Raw genomic sequence first — 16,755 nt, 5'->3', positions numbered from 1 at the left:
AAAAGGTATATGCAGGTAGTGCCATTGTTGTGATTTCTGTTTGTTTACAGGATTACACGGGTCTACAGGAGCGTCATCAGCTACTTCAGCAGACATGTGATGACCATGAGAGGACGCTGGCAGAGCTTGGCTCACATCTCAGCGAGTAAGTAGATTTACCTCACTGAGTAAACACTGTCCATTGTACAGACACTGGCATAGCTTGGCTCACATCTCTGCGAGTAAGTACATTTACCTCACTGAGTAAACACTGTCCATTGTACAGACACGGGCAGAGCTTGGCTCACATCTCTGCGAGTAAGTACATTTACCTTACTGAGTAAACACTGTTCATTGTACAGACACTGGCAGAGCTTGGCTCACATCTCTGCGAGTAAGTACATTTACCTCACTGAGTAAACACTGTTCATTGTACAGACACTGGCAGAGCTTTGCTCACATCTCAGCAAGTAAGTACATTTACCTCACTGAGTAAACACTGTTCATTGTACAGACACTGGCAGAGCTTGGCTCACATCTCAGCGAGTAAGTACATTTACCTCACTGAGTAAACACTGTCCATTGTACAGACACTGGCAGAGCTTGATTCACGTCCAAGCGAGTAAATACATGTACCTCAGTGAGTAAACACTGTCCATTGTACAGACACTGGCAGATCTTGATTCACATCCTAGCGAGTAAATACATGTACCTCACTGAGTAAACACTGTCCATTGTACAGACACTGGCAGAGCTTGGCTCACATCTCAGCCAGTAAGTACATTTACCTCACTGAGTAAACACTGTCCATTGTACAGACACTGGCAGAGCTTGATTCACATCCTAGCGAGTAAATACATTTACCTCACTGAGTAAACACTGTTCATTGTACAGACACTGGCAGAGCTTGATTCACGTCCTAGCGAGTAAATACATGTACCTCAGTGAGTAAACACTGTCCATTGTACAGACACAGGTGGAGCTTGGCTCACATCTCAGCGAGTAAGTACATTTACCTCACTGAGTAAACACTGTCCATTGTACAGACACTGGCAGAGCTTGGCTCACATCTCAGCGAGAAAGTACATTTACCTCACTGAGTAAACACTGTCCATTGTACAGACACTGGCAGAGCTTGGCTCACATCTCAGCGAGTAAGTACATTTACCTCACTGAGTAAACACTGTCCATTGTACAGACACTGGCAGAGCTTCATACACGTCCTATTGAGTAAATACATGTACCTTACTGAGTAAACACCCAAAAAAATTCCTGTTTAGTCTTGGTACAGAAGTACTGTGTTTCTTCTGAGGAAAAGCACTGAATTTTGTCCTTAATTCTCAGGTCATTATTGCATTGTGGAAAGTACAAAATTCTTGATATTATTGTAGGGCATGAATATTGGGATTTTCTTGTGTGTCATTTTGATTTTAGATCAAAATTAAAAATGGAAGATTTGCGTGAATCTCACCTGCAACAGAAGGAGGCTCAGTGGGCCAGTGATAAGGAGGCCACCCACTGTAAGCAGTGCTCAAAACCCTTTTCTGTGGCACGGCGGAAGGTTAGTAGCTTTCTCATTGAAAGTAGTGCTCAAAACCCTTTTCTGTGGCACAGCGGAAGTTTAGTATCTTTCTTATTGAAAGCAGTGCTCAAAACCCTTTTCTGTGGCACAGCGGAAGGTTAGTAGCTTTCTTATTGAAAGCAGTGCTCAAAACATTTGGCAGAGCGAAAAGTAAACAGCCCTCATACTGTAAGCAGTGCTCAAAATTGTATTCTGTAGGATGACAGAAGGTTAGTAACCCTCACATTTAAAGCAGTGCTCAAATAGTGGAAGGTATTGAAAGCAGTGTTCAAATTCTTCTGGATGCTATAGTGATAGGTGTTTGCAAGCCTTGATTGAAACAGAACCTGTACTTGACATGCTGGTACCTGAACCAACAGCCTCTGATTCCATCCCAATTGTCCATAGTTGCTAAAGATTAACTTTTGCCTTTGCATACCTATACAGGTAAATGTAATTTAATGGGTTTGTTTTGTGTGTGTGTTACAGCATCACTGTCGAAACTGTGGGGACATATACTGTAGTGAGTGTTCAGACAACAAGATGCCACACCCCTCATCGTCAAAGCCAGTCCGAGTGTGCGACAGTTGCCAGGATATACTGTTACAGCGCTACTCAGCCCAGTAGCAGTGCCCTACCCCTCCCTCTCACATCCCCTTCCTTAAATTGTTATTCTTAGTCATCACCTCACATCCCATTTCTCATCATACCAGCTTTTATCATCGTTTCATATCTAGGTTGCTTCATGTGAATAGTGTAGTAGGTTGGGGCATTTTTCCATGTGGTATTCATAGAGAATAACTGTAATATTCCAGGAGCAATTCACAGAGCAAAACTTATCAGTACATTTATATATTATAGTTTTTGTTGATGTTGTTTTACAGTTTATCAGGGTTCTGTAGTTACAGTACAAAAGTAAATTCTACACTTCAGCAGTGTAAGGTTTCGGTGCTCATTGTAAGCAGTACTCAAGGTATTTCTCTGGCTTAGTGGCAGATTAAAGCAACTGCCTGAGCCATTTTTGTGGACATAGCTTATTGTATCAAAGTAGTGTTCAAAACCCTTCTTCATTGACATCCTACAGATATTAAATATGACTTCATTCTGTTTATTTGCTTGAGAAAGTTCACTTTGTCTTCTCATTTTGTTTTTGTGGACATATACTGTGGCTCTATATACTAGATCCTCCTGAATGCAAACAAAGTAAAGATTTAATAACTTGTTGTTATGAAGTAATACAAGACGGTCCAAAAATAAGAAGGCTGGATAATTAGAGTGTTTTAATTTAGTTTATCATGACATGTTAAAAAAAAGAGTTAATACTGTATCATAATTTTATTACTGGTAGTGGATGATCCCAAAGGTTAGACTAAGCTCTGTGTAGTAGTGTACTAGTTTATGTCTTGCACATTAGGATGGCAGCCACTCTCATCATCTGTGATAACTAATTCCTGCAAACTCCTATGGCTGGGGGAGACTGGGGCACATTTCATCATTTTTTCACTTAAACCTCCATACACAAACCACTACAGAAACCACATGGTCCACACACATGTGTTTGTTGGCTGCATTATTAAGTTAATTCCATATGCCCAAGAGGGATTGAAGGTTCAGTCATCTCTGTGAAATTAACCTGTAAGCACACCCTGGAATCCTCCCGAGCTGGGGTAAATTGCATCAATAGGCAAGGTAAGTTGCAGCATTGAAGATAATTAGAAAGAATTTTACACCAATATATTTGTTTTAATGACAAATATGAATAATATTTAAAAATACATCACAGATTAAAACAGAACAAAATGGTGTAGAACTTTTTGTAGGCAAATTTATACCATGTGTAACTTACATTGAGAAGCAAAGTCCTTATTCATGGAACTTTTCTATTCTATTCTATTCTGTTTGAAGGTGACCAAGTCTTATAAGAAAATAGGTATTAAATATGAGGTTTACCAAACAGAAGATTAATACAAAGAAGCTTGATTTGACTTGCTCAATTGGAAATGTTGAAACATACCCCCAAGAACATGTGCTTTAAATTTCAGCAAATCTGTGGCTACCAACAAAACTTTAGTTTTATAAGCCATAGGTTTTGCACATTTCTGCATACTCAGAATATGCAGTAATAATACATAATTCGTGTTTGAAAAGTTTTGTGCAAAGAGCAAAAAATTAACATATCTAAAAATTTACTTTCGCCTTGGGAAATTGTTTTTTTCTTCTATGCTCAAGGCTTTGTGACCATTCAAGATTTTTGTCATTGTTGGAAGTTGCCTCTTACAATAAGGTTTCATGAGCTAAATTACTGGCACTGTTGCAACTTGCCCCAAGTCTCTCTTGCATGTATGAATTGCTTTTATTGACTCTGTGTTTACTAGAAGAGATCTAGGTGCAGTATTTGTCCTCCCCTGGTGTTCAGACAGGGGAACAGAGATGTATGTTTTTATTTGTTAATATAGCTAACCTACAGACAGTCTGGAATTCCTTTATAGGGCATTTGAGTATGTAGAGAGTTATATGAAATGCAGTCATATTTTAGCCTGCTTGCACTGCATTAATTGTCTTCAGTGGCTTAGTTTTAACAGAGGACTTAATAGTCTGTTCTGTAGCAACACCATGCCTTTAACTCTACCCCCTGCATGGTTGGTACTAGAGGAGGTGGTCAGTTTTGCTACTTTGTTATAAGTTGTGTATGCTTTGTATCTGTGATTATGAAATGATTGTACAAAAACACTAACTTATATTCTTGAAATGGCATAAACAAACCTTGCTCCAATTTTATATTTTCCCTTCAGTTTTTAAATTGGACAATTAAATGCCACATTTGCCAAATTGAATGTGTGGCAAAGCATACGTACTGGAGGTACTGTGACCATTTTGATAACATGTGTTCATTTATGTGCCCTCCCTTCCATAACCCTCTCAGCTATCCTCTACCTATATATTCCCAGACAGAGCAGTACATGCATAATTGTATTGCTCCCTGGACATGTTTCTTATTAGAGAACACAGAGTGATGTCCCCTGATGCATTAACAGGTTGCAGTAAGATCTGATTAGGACTGATATATGTGACTCCCACCTCTCAGTTTCATATTGACACCCCCTCACTTCTGGGTTGGTTTGTTATAAATAGCATGTGTTGTCTTGAGACACCCCTGTTCAAGTCTAGCTGAGATGGCTGGAATTGTGTGGGTGGTGACATAAAGGACAGATCTGTAGTTGAGTCTGTCTTATAATTTTAACTGTCTTTATAGGGCATAGTGCTAAGCCAGTGTAGTGGACGGGTGGGAGTGAGCGGTCAAGCACAGCCAGCAAGACACACTGTGTGTATCCATATAGCCATTTAGCATACCGAAATCAGTCCTGGCATAGAAAATAGAGGCTTTGCAAATCTACTGAGACCATTGAGCCCCTGTGATCTGACTAACAATTAAGTCACCTGATGCATGGTGTCTTTAACATTTAAACTCCCCTGACCTCATTCCCAATATTCCGTTCTCCGTCAGACATGTTTAAACTATTGTGAATTATACAGATGAGTGAGGATTTGCCCCAAGTGATAAGCATGGGATTGTATAGCTCTGTGTATCGATACACTAGGGTATACATATTAAATACTACCTGTATTGGTTGGTGGATATGTACATGTATATATTTTATGTATTGTATATAACGGATAGAATTTGTGAATATGCTTGAATATGAATGTCATTTGTGAATTGCTTTATGTACATGTCAGTTGCTATAGCCTTATGCATACATTTGTACATTGTATATAGCCAGGGGTACCCTGTACAACAGGGCTAATGACAAGAAACAGATTTGTTAAAGAGGTGAAGTCTTTGATCAGGGCCCTATTCCACAAAGACAGTTCCGACTTAATAAATGTTGTTATAATGCTTAGGTTTTGGCAATGGAAGATGAAATTTTGCCTGAAAATATGCTCTAAAATCAGATTTCAAATTCTGATGTAAGTCAAAGCTGACTTTGTGGCATCATCCCCTGACCTGACCGCATGAACTCTCCATGTTCATTGTCATGGGATTCTGCATGGGGACCACAGGACAAGTACATGTGTCATCTAGTAATGGTGGAACATGATGGTACAACAGGCTGAGCATTTCTCTCTCTTCCTCACTTCATCCTGATCTCCCATTCCCCTGATGGTCAGTCAGCCTGCCATTGGACAGCTGGAGATGACCGTTATAATCACCATTATCATCACCCCAGCCATTGTCATGAGATTACACTGCGCCTTCTCCACAGGATGACTGGCTCTAACACCTCGTCATTTGCATAACGGTTGTTTCTGTATTATTCTACATGTAAGTACATGTATGTGGTATATAGAGACTTTTGTACTTGTGCATGTTTGATAAGCTTATGTATGTACATACACCAGCTGCAAATAAACATCCATGCTTGTGCAGTGATTGCATAAATCTGTTTGACTTGGTATTCTTTACCTGATTACAGAAGAATATTTTGTACATGTGTTTATTTATTTACTTGATTGGTGTTTTACTTCGTTCTCAAGAATATTTCACTTAGACAATGGTGGCCAGCATTATGTTGGGTGGAAACCCACGATCATCAGGCTGCTGACACCTTCCCACGTATGGCCGCAGAGGAACCCAGCATGAGCTGGACTTGAACTCACAGCGACTGCATGGGTGAGAGGCTCATGGATCATTACGCTGCACTACTGTGTTAACCAACTGAGCCACGGAGGCCCTTATTTTGTATATGAAGAAGCGGTTTGTTGAATTGTTGGAAGAAGCAGGGTTTTGAATAAACCAGCACACTTTTATCTGATTTTGTACTAAATTACTGTGAAGAAGGTTCCAGTTCCACCAAGCTATTGTATGTCTTTACTGTGTCACTAATGTACATATAGTTACAACCAACCTACAGCTTTAGTCTGTGACAACCAAGTACAGACACAGTATGTCACAGCTTACACAGTAGTGTTCTGTGACTGTGCATGACGTCATCTGGTATGGGAGCGTGCTGTGGTTTAGTGAGTCACAAGCGTTTCAGTTGCAATGAGATGAGGTTTCATAAACGACCTTGGACAGAGAATTTGTAGTTTAAATCGCTCTCACTGCTTGTAAGGCGTTGGTGACAATAAACGATTCATGACACTCGTGGCGGTTGTTTAGTCTAAAGTTCGTTGAAGACCACTTGTCTTGTAGCGTCAGATTCGATTTTCCTTTTCCTTTTTCGTTATTCAAATAACGAAAAACAAATCTGGTGGTAACTTCCAGTTGCTCTCGCCTTCTAGCAGTATGGTGTGCACGTGTGTATGGGGAAAAGTCTTCAGTAACTTGCCAAAGCGTGGGTGGTTTTCCGTGTGCACTCCAGTTTTCTCTCGTCGTCATATGACTGAAAAATTGTTGAGTACGAGGTTAAACCCCAAGCTCACTCACTCACTCCAGTTTTCTCCATCCATAATAGGTCACTGACTGCTTGAGTATGGCATCAATGCATCATATCTGATGTCTTCTACAGCAGTGTGCTGTGGTTAGGAATGACGTCATGGTAGTTGTCTATAAACGTGTGTGTTGCTGTTGGGAATGACGTCTTATTTGGGGTCTTTATGATGTAGTGTGTTGCTATTGGGAATGATATCATAGATAGATAATAGATAACAGTTAAAACAATGGGCTGCATTCGAACATGTCGAACTCATTATATGCTTCTCGTAGAGTACAGGTAGGTCTGAAATCCACCTCTATGCTTCTCCCAGGGTATATAAGTAGGCCTGATACCATATCTTATGCGACTCCCAAAGGACATATATGCTGTAGGCCTGGATCCAACCTATTTCTTCTCCCAGAGAAGACACCTATGCTCTTGTATGCTATCACGACGAAAAGTTGATTCTTGTGAACCAACTAGAAAGCTAAACCCTGGAAAAACTGTAGATCATGTGAACCAGATCAAAAATAGAAAATGTATGTAATTGAAAACGGTTTAAACGTGTTGGAAGAAAGTTGTAAGCACAAACACATGTGCATATAAACACGATCAGGTAGAGTTCTATGTAGATTCCACAAGGCAAATCTCTTAAGGAGGGTGCGAGAGAAGAAAATTGTCACTGCACAAATGGACAATATTTCCAAGTACATTTGTATTATGTCCAGATTGGTGTGAAGCAGAAACAAAACACGTAGGCCTTCTGGGGACACCGTAAAGGACCCACTTCACCACAAAATATATGAATCATGTGATAAACATGTTTTTCTCAGTCTGAGGGACTTCAGAAATCCATTCTGTTACACTACTAGTGCTCTGCACTACAACTTTGGTATATTCCTGCTGCGCCAAACTCTCCACGACATCTAAAGCTTCCTGGCTCCGAAGCATAAGTGTACCATCTGCATTATCACGATGTTGTCTCAGAAAAGTGTTCGAGGTTCAGCCCTTTTAGAGTAAACACCGCTAAGCCACTACGAGGACCTCAGGTGATAACTGCACGCGGGTTCCTAACAACTCTACATGTATCTGTGAGGAACTTGGAGCCGTAGGTAACATCACAATATCTGGGCGTACCCACTTAACACTCCGGGCAAATGTTCAGAGCCGGAATTTAGTGATCAAATTTCCTTAATAATTGCTTCCGTGTTTACTGGAACAAACTGAAGTTACATTTATTTCAAGGAACACACTATCAGGTCCATCATGCCTTTCCACCAAATGTGCGTTGCAATTATAGGATTTGGTAAAGTTGATTGCTTTGAATGTGGGGATTTCACGTTTCTTTATTATTCCTCTGGAACTGTATGACAAGACAGTTAACGTATCGCTAATGCATTGTTATTTCAATGGGTATAGTTTTTCCCTGATTCCCCGTTTTTCAGTGTAATTGTTTTCATTCATACTATGAATAGGTATTTAGGAAATTCTTAAGTGTTTCACTTCCAATGCTGGCATGACTCTTCAATATGCTAATACAATTCAATATAGCATGTTGTTCATATGCTGTATCTCGTTCAGGAGGCGGTGGGAAAATCATGTTGTATAGAAAAGGCACTGAGATACTGACAATCCATTCAGATGACTCGTTACATATGCACATAGCTTTGTTTAAAGCGTTGTATACTTAACACAATAGTGCAGATCCTTTTACCTATAGTCTGTACCTTAAAAGAGATTTCAATATTCATCTATCGCGAGTTAGTCTTTGATGCGTGGAAATAGAGCGAATGATTTTTTTTCTTACGCATCTGGCTTAGTGGTTGTTTTCTCAGATGCGTGATAGGTGTGGCGACAATCTTTTAAATGGCAAATAAAGTTAAAATGTTCACGGTCCACGGTATTTTTCGGCGTAGTTGTATAGCTAACTCATTCATGCCATGTGTCGGCATACAACGTATACGGAAATACATCATCCGGTAGATCATATGGCCACTTCGCTGCCATTAAGGCTTGACAGGGCCGTGTCCACATCCATTTGTTTGTATTTGATTTACTTGCCCACCTTATTGTTTATCAGGCGCGTGTGCTGATCCATCTAACACAGTTACGTCTATACCTTCTTATAAGGCTTGCTAAGCTCCGACGGATATGATCGCATTTGCAAAAAGCCTTTGAATTTGATTTCCACCAGAGAAAATTGCTACCTTCCAATGAGCAATGCTGCCAATAAATTTGCTTTTACATGCATTACTACTGGAAAGGTCTTGTGGAGAGTAAACTTAGATTGAGACACCTTTGTTTTCTGCATTACTCCGGGATATTACAATGGTTCATGATGTTCACGATTCTGTTGGATTATAAGAACATACACATGAGAATGATGATGACAGAGATCCGCTTTAGCGCTGATTATCGTAATGGGTGTGTCGTTGTGATGGGTGTGTCTCAGATGCGAAACTTAATCAGGAAGATTCTTAACTACAGACTGGATAGCACAGTTGGTAGAGCGTCCGCTTCAGGAACGGTAGATCCAAGATCAATCCTGGGTCGTGTCACACCTAATACCTTAAAAGAGGAAGTTGTAACTTCCTGGCTTGGCGTTCAGCATGAAGGGGATAGTGCATCGACTAGTTGACCCGTATCAATATAATGGCTCGGGCGGGGCGGCTTACATGGTAAGTCTTCTCAGTGAAGCAGCACTAGATAAAAGAGCGGTGAAATCCGTCCTGTAACAAGGAGGTACATTACATACACCCTACGAACTCCTTCGTCGTCATACGACTGAAAATTGTTGAGCACGACGTTAAACCCCAAGCACTCACTCACTCACTCTTAACTATAGCGTAAATACACCAATCAAAGAAGAATAAATAAATGTTCAACAAGAAAATGCTGTTCTCCTTTACTTTTAATGTTTTGTTTTGAGTAATTACATGCGGCAAAACAAGAGGTTATTTCTTGCATGCCTGCCAGACTTGTATTTATTTATTTATTTGTTTATTTATTTATTTATGTAACCAACAGTTAGGTAATAAAAAATAGCAATCCTGTTTTTTTTTTTCATCATGGTATATTTATCTCTGAACCACACAGGATTTCCTCACTAACTTCCTCAGTATCAGTGCTGTACTCTCTAAGAGGTTTCATTGTTCAACAACTCTGTTCTGGGTCAACTCAATACAATTTCTAGCGTTACGACATACGATCGCCTGGGAATAAGATGAATTTACTGCCATTCTATATACTCTGCCTCGATGAATCATTCCTAGTGTCGCCATTACACTATTGTCATATAAGTAAATACATAGATGTATATGTAATTACTGCAGCCTTGCTGTGTATAAAAGATACTATTTATTTCATGTTTCACAAATGAATTGCAGCAGAATTTCCCCTTCAAAATTTCCACACCCGAAGCTCGGCTCGGGTGAATCCATATGTAACTATCAAGTCACATGTGATGCCATATTTTACTGGGTCATTGCAAAGGAACCACTGCATGAACATGGCGTATCGACCATCTTTCTAAATGATCGAAAACTGACAACAGCTTCTCGTATAACATGTTACTAATTGGAGGCAAAACATTCCTTTGGGGATTGGCGTGATTGGTTGAAATGGACACAAGTCCCTTTATGGGGACACGACGATGATATCCTCATGCTGCAAGTTATGTTTTATGAGTATGTTAATTTGTCGTTTCGTGTAAATATGATAATGACTGCATGCTTTACTGTGCAAGGAATCTTCTTGTCAATGATTCCTGACGTCCTTTTCGGTATGAAGGTCGAGTGTGACATTCGAATTTTGGGTGTATATAGATCTTAGCATCAAGGCACAGTACGTGTCTGCCTTCTGATCGATTCTCCGACACGAAATTTAATATTACACTGCTTATATGGTTACTATAGCCTTTGCAAGGTGTGATAATAATATGTGATGGACGGTGTTCCCTTGTGTTGTCCTCCATTATTACGTCCAGTGCGACATACTCCGTATTCCTCCACGACATTGTGTAAGTGTAAAAATCTTGATATGACATTTAACAACACTCCTGGTATACAGACTTTGGGAACTCTGGGAAAAAGTCTGGCTTAAATATCTATCTGATTCCGCGAATCTTGAGGATGACATTTAACAAGCCTCCTGGTATACAGACTCTGGGAAAAAGTCTGACTTTAATATCTATCTGTTTCCGCGAATCTTGAGTATGACATTTAACAAGCCTCCTGGTATACAGACTTTGGGAATTCTGGGAAAAAGTCTGGCTTAAATGTCTATCTGATTCCGCGAATCTTGAGTATGACTTTTAACAAGCCTCCTGGTATACAGACTTTGGGAACACTGGGAAAAAGCCTGGCTTAAATATCTATCTGATTCCACGAATCTTGAGTATGACATTTAACAGCACTCCTGGTATATAGACTATGGGAACTCTGGGAAAACGTCTGGCTTAAATATCTATCTGAGTCCACGAATCTTGAGTATGACATTTAACAGCACTCCTGGCATACAGACTCTGAAAAACGTCTGGCTTAAATATCTATCTGATTCCACTAATCTTGAGTATGACATTTAACAGCACTCCTGGTATGTAGACTTTGGGAACTCTGGGAAAACGTCTGGCTTAAATATCTATCTGATTCCACGAATCTTGAGTATGACATTTAACAGCACTCCTGGTATACAGACTTTGGGAACACTGGGAAAACGTCTGGCTTAAATATCTATCTGATTCCACGAATCTTGAGTATGACAGTTAACAAGCCTCCTGGTATACAGACTTTGGGAACACTGGGAAAACGTCTGGTTTAAATATCTATCTGATTCCACGAATCTTGAGTATGACATTTAACAGCACTCCTGGTATATTGCTTCTCGTCGCATTAATCTGTTCTAATTTCACACTTTTATACTTTATTAGTTGTACTTTATTAGTTGTTTGGTGCTTTGTGTTGAACATTGTCTTGGGGAGTTTGTCTTGCGATTATTGACCAGGAACGTCCATTTCGGCTGAATGTCTGCTTTGAAGCACAAATTTTGTAAAGTCTTGTGAAGGTAAAGCGGTTGAACATGAATGTCGTACTTCATTAAAGTTTCTGCCATGTATCTGTACATTTATTTAACCTTCTCGTAAATTTCAATGTGCGGTTATAGTCATGTTTGTTGATTTCATCGCGTAAACGTGGTGTATCCAGCCGGTCTGTCAAACGCCATATAGCAAATGTTATTCATATGTATCGAGTCCATCAATCTAGCGCTGTCAACGAAGATTATTCGCCAGAGAACCGCGCGTCTTCTTGCCGACGCAAGAGATACTGCATAGTATGCAAAGTGTAGCCTACGCTACAATAATCAGAATGGTGAGCTGGTATTTCTTCTTGTATTTCTAGAATTTTTAATGGGTATACTTTAAGTATATATACCAACGGAAGGTCTGTTGGAGAATTCTGTATTTATTTATTGATTTAAATTATACACCGTACTCATGCCTGTATATTTCACTTATACGACGGCGGCAGATGTTTGTAGACCTAGGTTCTTTTAGTAGTAATGCTATGCCAGAAATAAACAGGAATGGAGATCTTGGTCTTCTAGTTCAGTGTCGGATAACATACCTGTTATGTTTGACACATTACATCATATTCTGTCTGCCTTATATCGTGTCGTTGTTAGGCCTATAACAAAGAAAAAATCACCTCATTGATTCATTTTATCAGAAAGTAAAAAAAACTCAAAGTAAGAGAAAAAATGATATTTATATTTAAATTCAGGGTATCGTGACATTCCCTTTTAAACTGTAACCGTTTATTTCACACTACCATACACGTCCGTAAAACATTGTATACATGTACAGAGTTACTTCCCTTCTCCGTGCGCTGCATACCGTCCCGCTACTGGCGGCTCAGTACTGGTAAACAAACCTCATGCACTATCCCTTTTAGCATTTTGTTTTTCACCGAACATTCCACCGAAGTTGCCAACTAGTTCCGGTGTTGTTGCTACCTGTTGTACCTGCACAAATCTGTTGTAACTCTACTCACCACGGGTAATATTGTGCCTTACTACGTGAAGCATCTCTTGATGAAACCTACCCCCGTGAACCCCGTAGTTTCTTCTAAAGCAAGCGAAGCGTAAGTCATCTGAACTGGACTTGTTGTTTACCCAAATACACACATCGGCTTGGATCTCCTAACAGAAACTATTACTCAGTACAGAAGATATATACAAGCCTTCTCTAGCGATGTCAGCAGCAAGGAGGCACATTACACGTAAATGCACTCTAAGGACTCGGTCACATGGCTGAAAAATTGTTGTAGTCTATTTCTTTTAGAGAGTCGCCTATATTCAGCTGTCTGTAAACAGCTGAACATACATACATACTCTCCACCAATATTGCCTTTAGTCAATGGCACGTTGCGTTTACACTATCTTTGTACAAAAAATGTATTTGATATTTACCTAGCTCTCTCTCTCTCTCTCTCTCTCTCTCTCTCTCTCTCTCTCTCTCTCTCTCTCTATATATATATATATATATATATATTATACGCTTCTGTTACCCAGTATTTATCCCTGTTATTAGACCTGTAAGTGGGCTCCAGGCCTGTTGGCTCTGAATATTAATAAACCATAAACCAAACAACACTAGCTCTACCACTGATATGTTTGAAGTTCACATTATTGCAAGGAATATGAAGTTAGAACATTTTTTCTAATTCATAATGTTTAAGTCCGTAAGCTTGGTTTCGAAGGCAAGAACCCATTGCCTTGGGTGACGTCAGAAATATTCCAAAACCACTAGCATGCTGGATATTGGGCGGAGTTCAACATGTTTTGACGGAGGGCGATACCAGTCACCTTAACTTATATCGATTTTACTGTAAGCCCTGTTTCTGACACTGTCATATTTGAAATTGTTTATACGTTTTAGTATAATATAATCTTAATAAATGAATTTTATTTCATCTCTTGCAGTATATGATCTCACAGCAGTATGGTTTTAAAGTTGGATATTAGGCAGTTTTGTTATAAGAAAGAATGTGGTCTTTGTATAGGATAGAGGTCATCATGAAAAATCTTCACGATTATGACGGGGCGTCTGATTGGATATTTTATGCAATGCCACGCCCTCTCTTCCTGTCACTGGTCTCTCAGTGTGTCAACCCAACAGCCGTTGTTATGTCACATAATCGGTGACCTGTCAATCAATGTCTGCTCACTCGGCGTACGGTTTTTTTGCTCCGCCCCTACTGTCTTCATATGAAGATGTTTTCTTTATCAATAAGTACTTTGGAATTAAAGCCTGTGATTGGCTGAAAACACCATCTGTCGTCTAATCGCTGAGAGTGTAGTGTAGGCTGTGTTACTACGTGGGGTTTGTTCTAACCACATGCTGGCGCACCTATTGTAAAACAAATTACTCTTCACGCCCATTCCCCAGCATGCCACTGTTTTTTTTTAAAAATAATTATGACGTCACCGAGGTAGTGAGTTCTTGGCGTGGAAACTGAGCTTATGCATTCAACACTATTAATTAAAAAAGTGTTCTAATTTACCTATATAGCTATAGAATATTCATTGTTGACTACTTCAAATATACATTGTACACTTCATATACATTGTCCAGAACTGTTACAAAACTTCCAGTGATTCCGTCACACAGAAATATTGTCTACAGTTATAGATCTGACGCTATATTGTTCACTGTTCTAAGATTGCATGTCTATTATTATTGATACATTGCTCACTGTTATGATATTTAAGATCGGCCACTATAGACACGTTGTCCACTCTTATAAAATTTAAGATCTTTCACAGTATGGACATTGTATTGTTTACGCGTGTCTATAATTGTATAGATAAATGTACACTGTCGACTGCTTTTCAAAGTTTCAGATCTGCCACTACAGATTTTCAGTATTGCAGAAGAAATGGTATGTCAGTGTACACCGTTCGTCTCGCCACGGTTACACTAGGCTAAGTGTAGGTTTGTCGGACAGAAGAAGTTCAATTCATACATTTATGACTGCTTCCGCTTGCACGTATTTACTCCGATAGGACGATTATCATCAGCTTGATTTTGAGTCGTGAACATACAACAGAACTCGTCACTCTAGGCAGACTGTTCAGTAATTGCACGTTGTTTTTCATTGCAGATGAGTAGAATTGGATGTACGACATATGTCATGGTATCTGACGAATGATCCCAAAGGACACGTCTTCTCCTTAAGCAATGCCGCAGTAAGTAATAATAATAATAAATAAATAAATGATATTAGAAGTGAGAGTTGTAAGTCTAGATAATAGAAATTATTACGATATACTCTGGCCACCATCCACTTTATTAAAGTAGATTACAACAGCCACTCGCAGTCATGTTTGCCAAGATTTAATAATTGTTACACTCTTGTGTTGTAAAATGATGTTACACACAAGTAAAAGCATTTTCTTTTTTCCAGATTTTCTCTTTATTATGATTTTTTCGCGAGAAGTAAATCTAACATTTTTGGTTAAATTGGAAATTTTAGTTATTACATATGTGATGTTTGATATTTTCACATTTCAGCGTGATAATCCAGGCGGCTAACAAGAATGACGTATGTCTGTTGAGGAGAGCACTGGGAGGTATAAAGCTAGGGGAGGTAAGCGAGGATGATCTGAACGAGGCCCTAATCCGTGCCGCCAACAACGGCAGCACCGCATGTGTGAGCGCCCTGCTTGCCCACGGGGTTTCACCGGACGTCACCGACATTGACAACGACACGCCGCTTATGTTAGCCGCCTGTAACAACAAGACTGAGGTGGTGAAGGTGCTTCTTCAGGGTGGGGCAAGTGTTAACCTAGTCAGTGATACGGGCCGCACAGCTCTGCATATGGCTAGCTGGAACGGCCACACCCACCTGGTGAAGATCTTGCTAGGGGAGCCCGTGGATGCTGGGATAGCTGATCGGTACGGAGACTCGGCCCTTATGCTGGCCGCCCTGAACGGTCACGTGGAGGTTGTCAGGATTTTGCTGGACTCAGGCTGTGATGTTAACGTGAGGAACCACGAGAAGGACACCGCCATCCACTACGCTGTCAAAAGGGACTACGGAGACGTTGTGCGCCTGCTGGTGCAGGCCGGGGCCGAGAAGGACTATCAGAACGCTTGGGGAATGAGTCCCCTAATGCTGGCTGCCGAGAGGAACTGTGTGGGAGCGATACAGGGGCTGCTGATGGCCAGGGTAAAGGTGAACCTCCAGGGCCCCGCTGGGAGAACCGCCCTACACTTAGCAGCATGTCGAGGGAACCCCGCCTGTGCCGCTCTTCTCATCTCACACGACGCACAACCTGACCCCAAGGACTGTGAGGGCCGCACGCCCGTAATGGAGGCGGCCTATCATGGCCATACCCACATCGTCAGACTGCTGGTCAGGGCGGGAGCAGATGTGGACCCAATCTTCAGTAAGGAAGTATCTAGCTGTTACAACGAGCCTTATTTGACGGACGATTTGGAGATGGCGAAAATACTGCTGGGGGCATCCAGCGAGCAGAACGTGGTTCATAATCTTCTCGTTGACCCCAGATACACTGAGGATATGTTCTCCAGCATAGAGGTGTTGGCCTGGTTGAGGGCTCATGCGTACACCCCCGAGAGCCTGTTTCAGCTTTGTAGACGAGAGATTCGGCATCTCCTCCGCGGAAGGATGCACGTGTCATATTCTCTTCCCATACCCTCTACTCTTAAAGCTTATATCAACATGTACGACGATGTGTACAATCCAAAACTATAGTTTGTATCTCTGTGGAACATTT

At 40.5% G+C, this 16,755-nt stretch overlaps 2 protein-coding genes across 3 annotated transcripts in view; both read left to right on the top strand.

Moving 5' to 3' along the window:
• The window catches only part of LOC135470927 (RUN and FYVE domain-containing protein 2-like), a 44,085-nt gene extending 38,149 nt beyond the window's left edge, over nucleotides 1–5,936 (top strand). For both annotated transcript variants that reach the window (XM_064749987.1, XM_064749979.1), the window contains 3 exons: nucleotides 51–145; nucleotides 1,414–1,540; nucleotides 2,030–5,936. In XM_064749987.1, coding sequence (XP_064606057.1) covers nucleotides 51–145; nucleotides 1,414–1,540; nucleotides 2,030–2,167 — 360 coding nt within the window. In that variant the 3' untranslated portion in view covers nucleotides 2,168–5,936. The remainder of the gene's footprint in view (nucleotides 1–50; nucleotides 146–1,413; nucleotides 1,541–2,029) is intronic.
• A 6,915-nt stretch (nucleotides 5,937–12,851) lies between these two features.
• LOC135462167 (ankyrin repeat domain-containing protein 50-like) lies at nucleotides 12,852–16,749 on the top strand. The gene is made up of 3 exons (XM_064739546.1): nucleotides 12,852–13,094; nucleotides 15,117–15,201; nucleotides 15,527–16,749. The coding sequence occupies exons 2-3, from the start codon at nucleotides 15,194–15,196 to the stop codon at nucleotides 16,731–16,733; spliced, it is 1,215 nt and encodes a 404-aa protein (XP_064595616.1). The 5' UTR covers nucleotides 12,852–13,094; nucleotides 15,117–15,193; the 3' UTR covers nucleotides 16,734–16,749.
• The last annotated feature ends 6 nt before the right edge of the window (nucleotides 16,750–16,755 follow it).

Source organism: Liolophura sinensis, chromosome 1 (genome assembly GCF_032854445.1).
Source record: "Liolophura sinensis isolate JHLJ2023 chromosome 1, CUHK_Ljap_v2, whole genome shotgun sequence".
Taxonomy (NCBI): domain Eukaryota; kingdom Metazoa; phylum Mollusca; class Polyplacophora; order Chitonida; family Chitonidae; genus Liolophura; species Liolophura sinensis.
The sequence above is the reverse complement of the archived record's forward strand: the minus strand, read 5'-3'. Positions and strand labels throughout refer to the sequence as shown.